This window comes from Notechis scutatus, chromosome 12, assembly GCF_049901735.1.
Source record: "Notechis scutatus isolate UNSWTSFEM ecotype Mainland chromosome 12, rNotScu1.2, whole genome shotgun sequence".
Lineage (NCBI taxonomy): Eukaryota > Metazoa > Chordata > Lepidosauria > Squamata > Elapidae > Notechis > Notechis scutatus.
The window spans coordinates 16720717-16737026 of NC_142020.1; the positions used below are offsets into that span (position 1 = coordinate 16720717).

At 60.0% G+C, this 16310-nt stretch overlaps 2 protein-coding genes across 3 annotated transcripts in view; one reads left to right on the forward strand and one right to left on the reverse strand.

The window, feature by feature from the left end:
- The window catches only part of GRIN2A (glutamate ionotropic receptor NMDA type subunit 2A), a 60863-nt gene extending 52293 nt beyond the window's left edge, over window positions 1–8570 (reverse strand). The window contains exons 1-2 of one of the 2 annotated variants that reach the window (XM_087942306.1): window positions 8497–8570; window positions 5256–5401 (exon numbers count right to left, since the gene is read on the reverse strand). In XM_087942306.1, coding sequence (XP_087798432.1) covers window positions 5256–5300 — 45 coding nt within the window. In that variant the 5' untranslated portion in view covers window positions 5301–5401; window positions 8497–8570. Of the gene's footprint in view, window positions 1–303; window positions 559–5255; window positions 5402–8496 lie in introns of those variants that run through there. The other variant, XM_087942305.1, reaches the window with a different exon arrangement.
- A 190-nt stretch (window positions 8571–8760) lies between these two features.
- On the forward strand, window positions 8761–15883 carry ATF7IP2 (activating transcription factor 7 interacting protein 2). Its single transcript, XM_087942307.1, is given in 12 exon segments — window positions 8761–8872; window positions 9411–10010; window positions 10414–10550; window positions 11426–11557; window positions 11844–11915; window positions 12514–12641; window positions 12827–12903; window positions 13383–13447; window positions 13695–13743; window positions 14228–14322; window positions 15082–15162; window positions 15164–15883. Coding segments are annotated over 11 exon segments (1749 nt in total). The 5' UTR covers window positions 8761–8872; window positions 9411–9418; the 3' UTR covers window positions 15485–15883.
- The last annotated feature ends 427 nt before the right edge of the window (window positions 15884–16310 follow it).

Below are 16310 nucleotides of genomic sequence, written 5' to 3' on the forward strand. Positions count from 1 at the left end.
GCAGCCAGTCCGCCGACCAGCCAGCCCCCGCCACGCTCCGCCGCTGCTCGCCCGGGAAGGCTCACCCTGCGCGGGGCCGGGCGCGGGCAGCTCGCGGGACCCTCCCCAAATCTCCGCCCTCGCCCGGGAGCCCCGCATCGGCCCGACCAGCAGCCCGCCTGGCTCCTGCGGGAGCGGCCACTCCAGTCGGGCTCGGAGCGGGGCGGAGAAACGGGAGCCGCGCCGCCGACCCCGGCCCTCCCTGCCAGCCGCCCGCCGAGCGCGCCTGGGGCCAGAAGCTCCCGGCCGCGCCGCCGTACTCACCGCAGCGCCGGCCTTCGCCATAATGCCCCGGGGGCGGCCGCCCCGCATCTCCGAGGCCGTCCGGGCAGCAGGCAGAGGCGCGCCGCCGCCGGCCCTTCCCTCGTCGCGCGGGGCGCCTAGCTGGGCTCCTTCGCAGGAGAGGCAGCCCCGCCGCCGCCCCCTCCTCCGCCTCCCCGGGCAAGTTGGCGGAGCGCGCAGGCCGAGGGCACCGGCCGGTTGGCCCGCAGGGCGGGAGGGCGGCCGCGCAACCCAGCGCCGCCCCGAAGCGAGAGCCAGTCGTCGCCGCCGCCGCCGCCGCCGCCGCCGCCCGGGACCCGGAGGGGAGAGTCTGCCCTGCGGAGCGCGCTCGCTCGGCCGCTGCCTCGCCCGGGACCAGCGGCGGCGCTGCAGTCCGGCGCCGGGCGGAGCTCAGTCGTGCAGCAGCCCAGCCAGCCAGCCCGCCGGCGGGCGGACAGGCGGAGAGGCCCTCCCCACGCCTGGCACGGAGGGGAGGGGGCGGAGTCGCCGGGGGACGCAGCCAGGGGCCCAAGTGCGGCCCCGCCGCGGACCCTCCACGACGAGCGAAGTCCGGCGGGCACACCCGCCGCCCCGGCCGGGCTGCTCTCTGCCAAGGCTGGGGAGGCCAATCCGGATGGCCGCGAACGGGTGGCAGGGCTGCTGCGCCTCTGCCAAGGAAGCCCCCACCCCCCCCCGGGCCCCAGAGAGGGCAGGCGGTGGCGGCTGGAGGTCTTGATCCCCAGGGGCTGCAGCCCTTCACCCCCTTCCAAAACCAGCCCCCTCCTGAAGGGAAACGGGTTTTTGCCCCCAAAGGCCACAGTCCATGAATGACAGAAAAGAAAGAACCCTGGTTCAAAACTGTTAAGCGTGTAAAGTTGGCAAGAGAAAGAAGGCAGCCAGGTTTGCCCTCCAAGGGCTCAAGTCGGGCTCCAGAGTTCTGCTTGACCCAGAACCTTCATGGGAGTCTTGGCCTGGCCTGGCCCCCAACCGACCAGACATCCAGCACAGCCATAGTCCCCCGAGTCCTGGCTTAGCGTATTGGGCCAACTGGAGTTCATGAAGCCATGGGGGGGAGCCCAGCCTCAAAACTGCAAGAGTGCCCCCCTTCTAATCCTTAGAGTCCAGCTGCCACCAAAGGGCTTTTCCCCTCCTGCTGAAGGGCCGCAGCTTTTGCTGGATGAGGCCATCTTAAGGAGGCCTCGGTGCTCTGGGCAGCTCCTCTAAGGAGCCCTCGACTGTTTTCGACTTGGCTGGCTGTAGGGCTTAGGAGTCTCCCCCAAAATGTTAAGGGGGGGTGAGAAGGGGAAGAGACTAGTAGCATTCCATAATATGAAAGACCCCACACTTTCCATTCAGAAATAATGAAGGCCCAGCAGAAATCCAATTCCTTTGAATGGAAATGAGTGGATTGTGGGCAGCGCCAGAGAGGTTTCCAAGGGTGAGGCTTACTTGCACCACAGGGGCTGTTGAAGGGGCCTCGGAGGGAGTTGGTTTGGGCAGCAGTTTCTCCTCAAGATCCCAGCCCTGCCCCGATTTCAGCTGCCCTCACCAGGGAATAAACCCCACCCAAACCATCGGGTTTAGCCCCGCAGAGGGTGCTGTCGAATGGGGGCCAAGGAGGTGGCTGGCTTGTGGCTCGGAGGCCCCGCCAGGGAGCCTGGCCTCTTGGAGTGCAGAGCCAGAACCCGGACCCACGTCTCCAGAACCTCCCCGTCTCTTCTGGCAGGCCACCACCGGTTGATGGTCTCATGTTAGACCATCAAGGCCAGGAATTGGGGATGCAGCAGGGAAGCCGAGGCAGTGGAGAGAAGAGGCCGGGTGGCAATGCAAAAACGCCCAGGCTGGGGGAGGCCGGAGGATTTCAGCAGCCCCCGTGGGAGGGAGGGACGCTTCTCCCTAGGGCGGAATCGGTGCTGGGCAGGGGCGATGGGAAGGCCGGGGGGACCCAGATGTGGCACGTCCTGAGAAGGCGGGGGAAATGCCCGAGGCCCTGCAGCAGCAGCAGCAGCAGCACAGCAGCTGGGAGAGAGCCCCCGGGGAAGGATGGGTCCTCCTCCTTGGCCCGGGGCCCCCGGGGAGGGCATGGCTCAGCCCGGGCAGGAGGAAGAGGCCGGATGGGCACGCCGGCGAAGGAGAGGCGCCCGAGGGCTTCACCACCCTCTGGGTCCGAAATGAAGCTCTGGGCCGTTGCCAAGAAAACGCCGTGGACGACAAAGTCACCCGGAACTGGGCCCACTTCAGTCCCGTCCCAGCTTCACTAGAAATTGGACGCAGCCGGCAGAGACACCCCTGGGCACTTTCCTGAGGACCAGGAGGACCAGAATCCCCTGCAAAATGGTGCCGTGTTTCTTTTGAACTCCTTTCCTGGCCTCCATTCCCGTCTCCCCTTTTCACGGGATGAAGCCAAGTCGAAGGCTCCTGAGGCCCGGCATGCTCCGTCGGCCTCTCTTGGATCCCACCAGGCGTGAACTCCGGGGGGCTAGAAGCCTCTGAGAGGGGAGGAAAGCCACTGCCTCAGGGGTCCCAGAGGGCCGTTCGGGGCTGCAGAAGGCCCGGGGTCCCTGTGGCAGGCAGGCAGCGGAGACCTTCTGCTCGATCTCTGTCCAATTGCTCAGTGGGCCCACGAAGCTGGCAGAAGTTCGGGTCACCTCAGTTCTACCCAGGTGGCCACGAGGCCAGAGTGGGTCAGGCAGGCGGGAGGGTAGCGGTGCCCTAATGGCTCCTCTTTGTGCCCCACGTTGTATGGGGGGGGCTGCCATTGATTTCCTTATGAATTCAAGTGGCTGCTAATTCCCTCTGCAGAAGCTTCATCAACGCCCCTGTTCTGGTGGGGGGCCGCTCACAGCTCCCACTTCCCCAAAGACGGGACTTTTTCCAAGGAGGCAGCTCTCTTCGGTGGAGGAAGCAAGCCGTGGTGTGGCCTCTTTGACTGCCCGTCTTTGGGGGCTGGCCCATTTCGCTGTCCTCCTCACCCCCCACCTCAGAAACAAAGAAAGGATGGGGAGGGGGTGAGCTGTGGATTATGGAGTAGGGATCCAACCTGGGATGGAAGTTCAGCAGATTCCAAGCCTCTTGAGACCTCAGGGGGCCACCATATCCGCTCTGTCCTGCCAAAACCTGGAGCCCTCCACACGTGCTGGAGGAAAGCCCCCATGCTCCACAGCTGAGATGGGCGGTGCAGTCCAGAAGGCTTGGAAGGGGCCAGTCTGGGCTGAGTGGCCCCAGCCAAAGTTTCCCCTTCTTCTGTGAATTGGGGGGCGCTTCCTCTCCCGGGCGCTGGCATCGCTTCTCAAGCTTCAGGGTTGCCCCGTAAACGCCCTGAGAAGGCCGGAGGTGTGGACCCAGCCTGCCCTGCCCGCCTCAAAGCGCACAGATAGAGGCCGGTTCCCTTTCAGCCCGGGAGCTTCTACTTTCCACCTTCTGTTATTACGGGCAGGAAAAACTTCCCCCTCGGCTTTCCTGCTCCCAGACCCGAAGCCTCTTTCTTCACCTGGCTTTGCCTCTGCTGGAGCAGGCACTTCGGGCGAACAGCTGGCCACACCGAGGTGTGCAGACAACTCCCCGACTGGCAGCCACAACATTTTAACCCCCTGCTGGAGCCGGCGGCTCTCCTGGCAGGCGCCTCTGCACATCCGCGGTGATGGACAAGCGATCCGGCATCCAGCAAGGCCGGTTTAATGTGCCCTTTTGCAAGGCCACAGCAGGTGCCGTGTTTGACAATTTCACCCAACAGGAAGCCCAAAAAAAATACCAGGGAAAGGGGAGGCGGATCACGCGTGGCCAAGCCACGAGCAGCCCCCGCACCAGCCAGGGCGAGGGATTTAGGCTCATGCAGAGGCAGCCTCAGTTTTCCGGAGGGCGCTGCAGATGTTCAGGGAAGACGGAGGCTCTGCCCTCTAGCTCAGAACCTCACAAGCAGAGAGGGAAGAGGAAGGGAGGGAAGAGGAAAAGGGACCCAGAGCACGATTTCCAGCGGGGGCTGATGGATGGCCAATCTTCAGTTGCTCGTGGCCCAAAGCTGCTTTTTCAGAAGGCAGCTGGACTTGCTTGGTTTTCCTTGAAGGCGTTTCGCTTCTCACCCAAGAAGCTTCTTCAGTTCTAGACAAGTGAAGAAATGTCAGCAGACCTGAAGCAGCTTCTTGGATGAGAAGCGAAACGCCTTCAAGGAAAACCAAGCAAGTCCAGCTGCCTTCTGAAAAAGCACCTTTGGGGCAACCAAGACCAGGATGGCCGAGAATCTCCCTAGACATTTGGACAATCTCCTGACTGGCCAGGGGTCCAGCTAGGATTCTCTAGTGCGCATCTTTTACCAGTCAAGGTTAGAAACGCTTCCATCCCTTGCAGCCTCCAGATTTGCAGTCGCTTCTCATGCGCCAATGGCTACCAACAGGCCTCCTTAAAACGAGACATCTTGCAGTGGTTGGGAGGAGATGGGTTAGCAAGACGTTCAAAGCGCCTCCTCAGCAATTTGAGTGAAGCGCTACACCTGTCATTCACGCCAGATCTGTGCGGGGCTTTGCAAATTGCTAATACAATTCAGTGCGACCAGGTCTTGTGGATGTTGTGTTTTTCAGCGACAAGAGAGCACTTTGGCACAGGGTCAATGCCATTACTCTACACAAAGCTTAGTGTAAGTAAAGCCCAAATAATACAGGGCTTTTCTTAGAGTAAATATGCACCAATTCAACCATGCACCTCTCATTTGCCTACTCTGGGCCAAGGTTTTGAGAAGTCGGCTAATCACAGATGACTTGTCCACCCGGAGACACGCCTTGAGCTGCATCCGTCACAGAGATCTCACAATCTGTTATGCAATGCATGCGCTCGGTTTGCCATAGAAAATGAGAGGAGGAGGAGGAGGAGGAGGAGGAGGCAGAGACACTCTCCCTTGCTGACGAATTAGAGGGGACAAATCTTACACCTTGGGGACAATTTCTTTCCATTAATTAGCTTACCGCACCGACGCCCTTTTCTCTTTTCAGTTTAACTGAGTTTCTCATCTTCTCAGCTGCAAAATGCCCGTCCTGCTCGTTTCCGCCTTCCGCTCTGCAGTGCTTCCAGCAAGGAGGAGGCCACTTGCCCCAGAATGAGGGGTTCCGTTCTGTGATTTGGGGAGAGCAGGAAAAGACACCCAGTTATAACCTCGAGGTTGGCCTTTGCTGGAAACACAGCAGCAAAGCTGGGCTAAAATGACATCTCCCCCCGCCCCCCTAAAAAATGCAATAAATGGATTCCTTTGTGCTGGGGAGGGATTTTTCCCACAATGACTGGAAAGCAGGTTGCATTATGGAAAAAAAAAAGACCGCAAGGACACAAACTGTCATTAATGGAACTGCGGGTTAAATTGCACCCCGTTCTGACATTTAACCTCTGCGCAGGGAGCTGCAGCAAACCAACCCGAACTCCGAAAGAGCTGAGACGGGCAACGTGGAGGCGTCCGGCATTCCAAGGGATGGAGATGTGGGGGTGGGGGCTGCGTTGCCCTCAATTCTCCCCTTATGCCGTTCATCCTCTGCACTCCAAGCATGGTGGGCTCCTCTGGAGGAGACGTGGGGCGCCAAGCAGCTTGAATATTTGTGGCAGGGCTCCACCTACAGCCCACCTGAATTAAACCATCTGTGAAGCTATCAGAGATCTGGGTTGCTGCTGCATTGTTGCTTTTTTTAAAGAGAGGCTTAAAGGGACAGTTCCATTTATCTGCCCCCGGAGAAAAGCTTCACTCCCACCCACCCACCCACCATGGGGGGTGAATTATCGCACAGAGCAGCTTTTTATATTTGGGGAGTCCTCAGTCACCCCCAGAGGAGAAAATCCCCCACCGCCAGTTGACAGATGGAGAGGAGGGACTGCTTGAGCCAAGTTTACCTGACAGAGCCCACCAGGTTCTGCCCACTTCAGGGGGACAGAGACTACCTTGACACAGTTGTACAAGCCAGGCTGGCTGGTAACATTGCCAGATTTTCTGCCAGATTAGAGTTTCTGCTTATGGTGAAAATGCACTTAATAAAATGGAAGTTGGCACCAGTCAGCTTTTGTGGTTAGTGGCTTCTTAGTTCTCCTCTAAAAATACAAGTGCTGATTAAGATCACTCACGCGGCAGCCTCTGCAAAGGCCCAAGCATGGAGGAGGCCTGTCTGAGTTTAGGCTCCTGGTCTTAAGACTGCTGGTCTGGAGTCCCTGGGTGTTTGTTTTACTCCTCCAACCACCCAGACATTGGTGGAAATTGTGCAATGTGTTTTCTTCCACCCAAGAATGGCAAACACCATACTCTAAGATAATGCCTTCTTTCAAAAAAAAAAATTGAATGCCCATGTTCACTGCCCAGGGCAGTTGGTGGGCTGTGGTGGGATCCAACCCCACAACCGGACATTTTAGTCTTCCTACTTTGAGCATGCTTCCCCTTTCCAGAAATCTTACTGACCTAGTTCTTAAGTCACGCTTAAACCACTGTTTTCGATCGTAGTGTAAGGAATAAACACCCGCTTGCAGATTCACCCGTCAAGTTGAATATAAACCTTGATTTTCACAAGCCACCCTGTCTGTCTTGGAGCCCAACAGTCAACTAGAGACCATTTTTAATGTTGGGGGGGGGGGAACCTGGGGAAGGATCTCTTCCCAATTTAAATGCCCATCTGGCGTTAGGCAGGTTGCGTCTCCTCTGAAGCCAGGAATGATATTATACCCATGAAAAACACCCAACAACCTCAGCTTGCAAATGGCTTTCAATGAATGATGCACTCCCCCTGGTTTCAGGGCGGATCGGAGGGGTCCAGACATTTGGCTGGATTTTCCATTTCAGGAAAAGGTCTAGTCCCGTTCCCCTGGCTTAGAAAGGCAGGAGGCCAGAGGCCCTGAACACCAGCTGCTGCGAAAGGCTGCCAGCTACAGTGGCTGGAACACGGGCATCCATTACTCAAAGAGCCAATGCCCCCCAGCGAAGGAAACGGGGACGGTGATCCATCAAAAGCAGGAAGTGACATTTGGGGCTCCTGGAAATCTAATGAATGGCAGCTGTCAGAAAGGTAAGGCCGAGAGGGAAAGGTTGCTTGTTTGTTAAAAGAGGGTCTTGAGCAGGGCAGGAAGGTTCAGGGCACAACCCCCTGGGCAGCAGGCATGAGGTCTGCAGGGGAGACCCTCTTCCCAGATTAAGCCTGAAGGAATGTCCAAAACACACACACACACACACACACACAGAGAAATACATACATAGAAAGGAGGCGGCTTTATCACCTGGTTGCACGTGTATTTATTAATTAAATGGCACCCGTTTCCCTGATAAGGTGACCCTGGGAGGCTTACCAATGGTAAAAAGAAATAGGAAAAATGAAAATTAAGAAGAGTTATGTAAGACTTAAGGGCCGGGGGATAGACGCCACCCAGACTCTTTCACACCTAGGCACACAACATCCCCCCACCCACCTTGAGAGGGTCTGTGTTGCAAGGTGTGCTGACCTCCAGAGAAGGCAGCCACAGCTGGACCAGGGCTGGACCAGGGCTTGGCGGTTGGCTCCAGAGGTGGCAGCATCTCCTAAGAAACCCAGACAGGGAGGTCATTAGGTGGACCAACGTCCGGTTCGTGGGGCAAAGGCGCCCAGCCCTGTCTCAGGCCTCTCGGTCAGGAACCGCCACGAAATCTCATCTCGCTTTCACAGGTCGCGGTAAACCTGTGACCGCCTTGGCCTGGCTTGTGTGAGGTGACCTATTATACAACTTATATAAGGTTTTATTCTTTCTTCAAACTGCCTAAAGTTGCTGTTTTCAAGTCTAGCCACAAGTCGCAGCCATGTTTGCTGGGCCATGGCTTGCACCGCTTCTGGCTTGGGACACGTTCCAGGTGCCGCATTGTACAGAAAAACAAGAGACTAGAAGACCTCCAGGGTCCCTTTCCAGATCTATCCTGATCGACTGATTGAGACCCCCATCCGCGCGGGGTCTTTGCTCTTGCTGGGGCCGGAATCCCCCCCCCCGGGCCAGAGCCGCCCGCCCGCCGGCCTCCTTCCCGCGAGGACGGGACCCCGCGAGGTCGTGACCCGGAGGCCCCTCCGGCCAGAGGGGCTCCTTCCCGGGACCCTCGACGGACGCCCAGGCGGGGCTGGCGGAGAAACCCTCCCTCCCTCCCTCCCTCCTTTGCCGCAGGCGCCGCCTTGGAAGGGAAGCCTTTCCCTGGCAAACCGCCTGGGGTCGGGGCGCACGTACCGGCCGCCAACCCGCATCTCCGCCTTCACACGTGCCTCGCTTGCAGGGCGCTGAGGGAACCCGGGTTGAACAAACCACGGCTCGGCGAGCACGGCCAATCGGGACAAAGGTCCGGCCCCGGTGCGCTTCCGATTGGGTGCGAGGGGAAAGTCCCGCCTCTAGTGCCTCCCGGTTGGCCGTAGGACCCTCCTCGCCAGGCCCGAAGCCGGGGAGTGACGTCGCGGGCCGCCCCCAGCGGGCGCTTCGCTCTGCGCGTGCGCGGCATCCCTTCCCCAGGCGGCATTGCCAGCGTTCCGGGCGGCGGCGGCGGCGGCGGCGGGGGCAACTCCGGGCAGAGCGGCGGCGGCGGCGGCGGCGCGCGTGCGCAGAAGCGCGTGTGAGTTGGGCTGGCCGGTGGGAACGGCCGTGCCCCCTCCGAGCAGGGAGGGGCGCCCCCAGTCGGGAAGAGCCGCCCGGGCCCCCCGCCCTTCTGGCGCGCGCCCCCCGGCCCCGCTTGCCCTGAGTGGTCCCCGGCCGGCAAGGCGGGCCCCGGAGGCCACCGGCGCTCGAAGGGAGGCGGAGGGGTCCGCGGTCATCTAGTCCAGCCCCAGAGACCCTCCGCCCCTTGGAAGGGCGACCGCCGGCCCTGTTGCCCGCCAAAGCCCCCTGCCCGGTTACGGGGGGGGGCGGGAGGGCCTGGCAATGAAGCCCGGGGCTGCTGGGGCTGCTGCTCCTTGCCGGGCGGGGGAGGGGAAGGGCCAGGCGGAGGACCCCCGGGGACCCCTCTGGGCATCGGCAGTTGGGCGTTGGCTGCTTGCAGTTGGGAGCCTGGCCCCGAGACGCAGGGGCCCCGGCTGCCGATGGGACCCCAGGATCCGCCTCTGAGGGCCCAGGCTGGGGAGGGGTCATCCTGAGGGGGCCCTTCTGTCTTTCAGCTAGGAGGATGAATCCAGGCACGGAGATCCGGAAGCCGCTGCGGGCCAGGAAGACGATGGCGGTGAGCAGCCGGAAGCAGGTGGAGCACCTGAGCAAAATGAAGGCTGTCCAGGCTGGAGAAGGGGCCGCGCGCCAAGGGAGGCCGGCGGGAGCCAGGGGGCTGTGTCCGGGGGCCCAGGAAGAGCTCCACGGCAGGGAGGCTGCAGCCGGACAGGAGCCGCTGCAGGCCAAGGAGCCCCTGCCCAGCTTGCTGGTGAACTCCGAAATCAGCATTTACAAGGACCCCCAGGAAATGCTCCAGCACCTCCCGACGCCAGACGTCAAGCAGTTCTTGAATAACAGCACGTTGCCGGACATCCTTTGGTACTGGTACAAAAAGGAATCCGGCTCCCCCTCGTTGAAGCGGGCCGAAGCATCCCTGGAATCGGGGCCGGCTGGGCAGCTTCTAGATCAGCTTCCGGGAGCCTCTTCCACACACGAAAACGCCGCCGTAGACGCAGCAGCCAAAACACCAGCCTGCCAGGCCCTCCCAGCACTGCACTGGGAAGAAAGCCGCTTCGGGGTGCCTGAAAGAGACGGGGTGCCCACAGTGTCCCTGGGTAAGATTGGGGCCTCTTGCTCCTTTCTTCTGCGGCTGGTCCCGAACCCCTGAAGAGCCACATGTTGGGAGAGGGCAGAACTCGTTTAACAAATGTCTCACTTAACAGCAGACATTTTGGGCTCCTTGTGGTCGTGAGTCAAGGGCCACCTGCACAGTGCCTGATATGGATAGCAGCGCTCCATCCTCACTTGCCTTTGCTTTTGGGGGTGGGGGGTGGCCAGCGGCAGCCTCCCATAAGACGTGGAGACGCAGTCATTGCAACGTCTCCCTTGCTCTTTGCCAAGAGGGTAGGGGGCTCCTTCCAGAGGCAAAGGCCGGGAGGTCAGTCCTAGCACGGCCTGGCTGGGCTCAGACCCGCCTTCCCGATCCCTCCTGTGAAGGTCTCCCGTCTTTCCTGGCAGGAGACGGTCAGAGGAAGAGGACGATGTCCAGCAACAGCGAGGAAGACGAAGGCCTCTCCAAGCGCAGCAAAGCCTCCGAGGACCCCGCGGAGGGGACCACCCCAGCCGTGGAGAGAGCGGAGTCCGGGCTGGGAAAGGTAAGGGGGCCTGCGGCTGGCAGGGACGTTGGCCCTTCCGAACGCTGCCCGTCTGGCACAGGAGCCGCTCGCAAGCGCTGCTTCCCGCGGGGCCCAAAGGTCCTGCGGCTGCGGCTTGTAGACTTGTCGGCAGTCGCTCTGTGTGGTTGGAGCTCTACCTGTTAGCCGTCCATAACCGCTCTTTTTGTCTTGATAGCTTGCTTCAGGCCCACCTCGGGCTGGAAAAGTCCACAGGTAATGCTGCATGGGGCATTGCATTAGTGGGGCGGGGGGGGAGGTCTCGCTCCAGCTTCATCCCAGGGAGGTTCAACCGAGAGCAGCCCCCACCTGCCCTTCCTGGCTTATCTGCCTGCGATTCTGCCACAGGGAAGCAACGGCTTCGTTACAACATCTGGAGAAGGGTAGAAACATCATCCTCTGCCTCCAAAGCACAAGTTGCATCAACTCGATTCCCCCCATTTCTGTCCCTTTTGCATTCTGGAAACCCACCGACGGGCAGCTTTAAAAGCAAGCACGGAGGGCCAGCCCAGAGTCCCCGGGGCGGGGTGGGGGGCAGCGGGCCCTCTGCCCTTCAGGTCCTTGGTGGCCTTTGTGACTCGCTTTGGGCTGAGCAGCAGGGATGCTGAGATTGGGGAGGGGGCTCGATGGAATCAGCTGGAAAGGCAACAGTTAGAAACATTTCACAATAAACGCATCCATCATGCACGTATGTCTCAAAGGTGGGAGATTCACGTGGGGAAAACGGGGGGGTTGAGAACTGTCCGGTTTGGCTGCTGTTGAAAAGGCCGCCTGTTTTTCACTGGTTGTGTTGGGGGTGGGGTTGCAGTGGGTTTTTAGGTGAAAATGTCCGTGTTTGTGTATTTTTCTTGCTGTAGGTCAAGTGCTTGATTCGAAATCAGCTGGAGGCCTCGATGAGGGAATTAGACCAGGGTCTCCAACACTTAAATGAAAAAATTGATCGCACGCAGTGCCTGCGGAAACACGAAGGCATCGCTATTAAGATTGTAGTAAGGGGGTGCTTCTTTTAAAGTCATATCTGTGTGTGTGTGTGTGTGTGTGTGAGTGACTGGCACAAACAGAACCGGGCACAAGCTTATGCGGCGTGTCTTTGTGGTTCTCGCATGCAGATCAACAGGGCCCCCCCAAGAAGCCCCTCTGCCCCCATTCAAGAGCTGGGGAGGGTTGGGGCCGTTGGTGCAGGGCATGGGAGCAGCCGGGCCCTGGGGTCAAGGCAGGTAGTCCACTGGTGCAGCTGGAGCGATTCTGCAAGGCCCTCCATCCATTTTCTTGCAGAAGAAAATCTCCAGACTGGACAGACACATTGACGCTGTGATCTCGTTCCAGAGGACGCTATTATCCCAGAGGGTAAGGCTTGCTCCGTTTCGGGGTCTCTCCATGGGGTCTAATCATGACGGGGTTTCCTTGAAGTGCTGGGGGCATCGTTGCCTCAAAATCCAGGCCCTGCATTTGGTAAAAGTCATGGACGCACAATAAAGACCTTGTTCCTGTTATCGTTGGATGGAATATGCCGCCTCTCCTCCTCTCCCAGCCGGGTTTGTTTCTGGGAGCTTTGACCAAGGACCCCAGAATACAGTCCTGGGCTCCCATTGCTCCCCTCCGGTCCCCGAAAGGGCTACTTTTCGCACCAGAGGGAAAATGGCTTTGGCTTAGGAAAAACCTAGTTTCCTAAACTTCAACCAGAGGCTGAAATGCTGGCCTCACTTCGACTCCGATGTTCGGCATGGACCCTAAAAGGCTACGTAGCGGGAGACACGCCAGGGCCAGGGGCCTCTCCGGTTTTGGGGCCCGGTTCTCTAGGGCTCCTTAGGAAAGTGAGGTGACCTCAGAAGCAGCGTTTCCGCAGCAGTCCTTGCCGGGGGCGAGCCAGTGTGGTGGTTGAGGCTGGGCAGAAGGTCTTTCCCCATCGTGGACAGTAAATGCTTCTTTCCACTTCCTTTCCCAGGCCAAGCAGCGCAGGGCACATGCTCAGAATAAAATATTCCATGAGGCCAGCCTGCCTCCAAACACGGCAGCTGGCAAGCCACCCCAAAAGCCAACATCAACCGAAGTCTTGTCTTCCACTGTGGAAAGGTTAGTGGCCGGAGGCAATGGTCGCTTGCGTCGGAGACGGTTTGCTCGGGGAGCCTCCCTTCCCTCCCTCTGCCCTCCCTCTGCCCTGGCATTTACAGGGCGTCGTCTTGGGTGGAGAGAGGCCGTCTGCTCGCTAATGCCTTGGTAGACGCCGGGAATGACCCTGGCTGCTTCTTCACCACCAGGTCCTCCGGTGCGGACACAGTCCCTGGGGTTGAGGCGCCGAAGCCAAGCTCGGGGGTGCTGGCAGCCAGGGTTCCAGGTACGCAGAGGGGCTCCCACTTTTCAGCTACCCAGCGAATGTCGAGAAAGAAGCAGCCGCAGAACCTGGGATGTGTATCTCAGTGGACCCGAGGGGGCAGATTAAGTGGCGAGGCTCCGTTGGGTCTTTCTTGAGGGGCCGCCCGGTGTGCGTTCCTTCTTTGCCCCGTGGAGAAGGGAAATAACGGGCGATTGCGCAACCTGGGATGATGGCACCCTCGGGGGGCAGAACTTGGCAAGTGGGGGGGGGGGGTGTCTCTTGCAGGTCTGGGCCAGGGGAGCTTCTCCGCCTTGCTCAGGAAAGTCAGGAGGCTGCTCAGCCTGGGGCGGGGTGCCTAGAAGACACACACACACACACACACACACACACACCCGACTCCACTCGCGCCCGGGGCAGGCGTGTGCCAGCTTCTGCCTTCTTGAGCCAACCAACCAAATTGGGGTTTTAAAACCGCCCTTGCTTGTGTCCAATTCCTGCAGCTCACCCCCCGAAAGCAGCTGCTGGGCACCCAGATCCTCCAGGCAACCAGGTGAGCGAGTCCAAGGTCAGCTTTGAAGCTCTGCTGCATTTTTCTCCTCTTTGGCCTCCCCGGATCTCTCTCCTGCTCTGCGGTTTCCAAAGAGCCAGAAAACCCCGGGCGTCTTTGCTGCGCTTTGGAGGCGTTGCTATCTCTAAACCGCCAAACCTATTCCTGAAATCCGTCGGTGGCTACAAGTTGCAAGAGGCCTTTTGCAGACCAAAACCACCACGGCCCACTTGGTCTCTTCCTTCCCCTTTCCTCCCAGTCACAGGATGCCTTGGTGATCGACTTAACAGACGAAGAAAGCAACCCTGACCAAGGTGAGCGGGCTGCTTCCCCATCCCTTCGGGGCGACGTAGCGGTGGCGCTTGTCGTTGTTTTAACCGCGTGGCCTTCCCGCTCCGTCCTGCTTTTCCACGAAGCAGCGGAGTAAACGAGAGAGCCACGTGCAAATGAAATGCTGCTTCAGCCTGTCCCCGTTGTCTCTGGAGGAATAGAACGATTCTTCCGCTGGAATCTCTGCACCCGACTGGCTGCCTCCGGGAGGGTGGTTGGCCCCGGAGGAGCGTTTCTTCCGCAGCCCAGAGCACAGACAGGAGAGGCCACCTTGCCCCCCCGGGGGAATGCGTTGCGCTCGGGGGCGATTTCCTCGTTTGCCCTGCAGCAGATCAAAGCTCAGGGGCCTTTTTTGGTAGCTGTTGCCATTGAGAAGCCAGCGGCTGATGTGGGGGGCTGGCACCCCCGAATGAAATGGTGCTTAGCGCAATGTTTAAAATGCTAACCACTTTTTATCTGTGGCCAAAGAAGAGAAGAAAAAAGTTGGAGGAAGCAGACACCTGGGCCACGAAAGCCGGCCACCGGAGAGCCTTCCGCAGCCTGCAAGAGAGTCCCCGGATCAGGTATTGGAACGAAATCTCCCACTTGCGGAACCTCCCGGGTCCCCCGCAGCCAGGATGGGCTGCACAGCCAAGGCCCCCAATACAGCGAGGGACACTACAGAAAAAGTGGGTATTTCCCCCGCTGAATTTGACTTCGCTGGAGTGAAGTCCTGCAATGGAAGGGATGAGCTTTATTCGCTTGGCCACAAGGGGGCAGCCTTGCAGCGGGAAAGGCCCAGGACGGATCCTGAAGGAGCAGCAGCGGCTGAGCTCGGAAACCATTGGGGGGGGGTGTCACTGGCCCCAAACCTTCTGGGCTTCCTGCTGCCACGGTTCCGTTCTCAGCCAGGCCCGAAAAGAGCGGGGGAGGCCTGGAGTCCTCCGGGAGTCTCCACCGAGCGAAGCATGCAGCAAAAGGAGCCGCTGGGGCTGGTTTCAGCTGCCCTGGGAGCTCTGCCAGGACTGCAGAGGCGGAGAGGCTCCCTCCGGGGCTTGGCATTGCCTCCCCCTCTGGGCAAAGCAGGGGGTGGGGGCTCTTTTGGAAGGTGGGAAGCAGAAGGGAGGAGGGGCCGGTGGGGGGTGGGCCAAACCTTTGCAGCTGAACCAAAAGGGGAACCCCCGCTGAGGGTTCTGGGGGAGCAGGGAAGTCCTTGCCCCTCTGCCCTCTCCTCCAGGGACGGCCCCACCCCCGCCCAAACCTGTTCTGTGGGAGGGGGGCGTTGCACGGCTCGGAGCCCCTCCGCTTGCCTGCTCACCAACGGCAGCTCCTGCCTCCTCCAGGTGCCCCCAAGGTTCCCGCACCTGCCTCCCTTGCCCAGCGTTAAGCCGGACCCAGCACCCTGGGAGGGCCTCCAGGACACTCCACCCCCCCCAGAAGCTGGAGCTGGTGGTGGCTCCGGTGAACCAGCCCAAGGGCATCGCTCTGCAGTGGACCATCAGCCACGTGGACCCCCGGTGCGCCCCCATCGAGAGCTTCTCCCTCTTCATGTGCCTGGAGGACGTGGGCAGCGGCACCACCTCCGCCTGGAAGCGGACCAGCGTCATCAAGGCCCTCCCGCTGCCCATGGCCTGCTCGCTCTCCCAGTTCCCCCGCTCCGTCAGGTGCTACGTCACCATGCAGTCCAGGGACATCCACGGGCGCCACGGGCCCTTCTGCGAGGTCCAGGCCGTCTCAGCGCTCTAGCGGGGGCTTCCGGGGAGCGGCAGGACCCCTTCCCCAGCCTGACGGCCCTCTTCCCGGATGCTCCGTAGGGGCATGGATTCCCCGGCTCAGCGTGCCGAAAACGCCCCAGCCGGGGCTCAGTTGGCCTCCCGTGGGGGAAGGTCTGAGAAAAGGCTCCCGGGAAGACGCCCCCAACGCCGATGCCTCCCGAGAGAAGAAACGGAAGGTTCTCCTCCCGCTTCACCTGCGGGGAGGATCCGACTCAAGACCTCCAAGAGGGGGGGACTTTGCTTTCAGTATTGCTTCCATCCCGTCACCTACAAGAGGGGAAAGGAGAGATGGAGGCTCTTTTGCCCCAAAGCCAAGTGGGTCAAAAGAAAGAAATTATTTTTTCTAAATAAAGTGCCTTTTCTGTTGGATTTTCCTGATTTTGTAAAAGGTCACGGGTGGGGTGTTCCGATCCAGAAGCATTTCCCCCCCCCCTTTCTCAGCCTTACTGAAGTAGTGGCTATATAGCGGAGTCTTGCTGGCTGTGGCCTGGCGCACCATTTCCCAACGTTGCCTGTGGACTTCAACTCCCAGAATTCCCCATCTGGCTGGCTGGCTGGCTTTGGAAATCTGGGAGAAGTCCACACATCTTAAAGTTGCTTTTCGTGGCCAGTGAGGCTTCCTCGGAATGAGGTGGTCCCGGTGGCATCTGTTGCCTGGAGGGCATTTAGCCGTAACTGGGCCGGCTTATTCCAAGCGTCCTTCCTTGCCGGTTAAAAAGGTGCAGACGTGCTTCTCCTGGAGAACTGGGGTCGATGCCCATCTCCCCGCCTCTCCAACCGAGGGTCTTCTGCTGGGG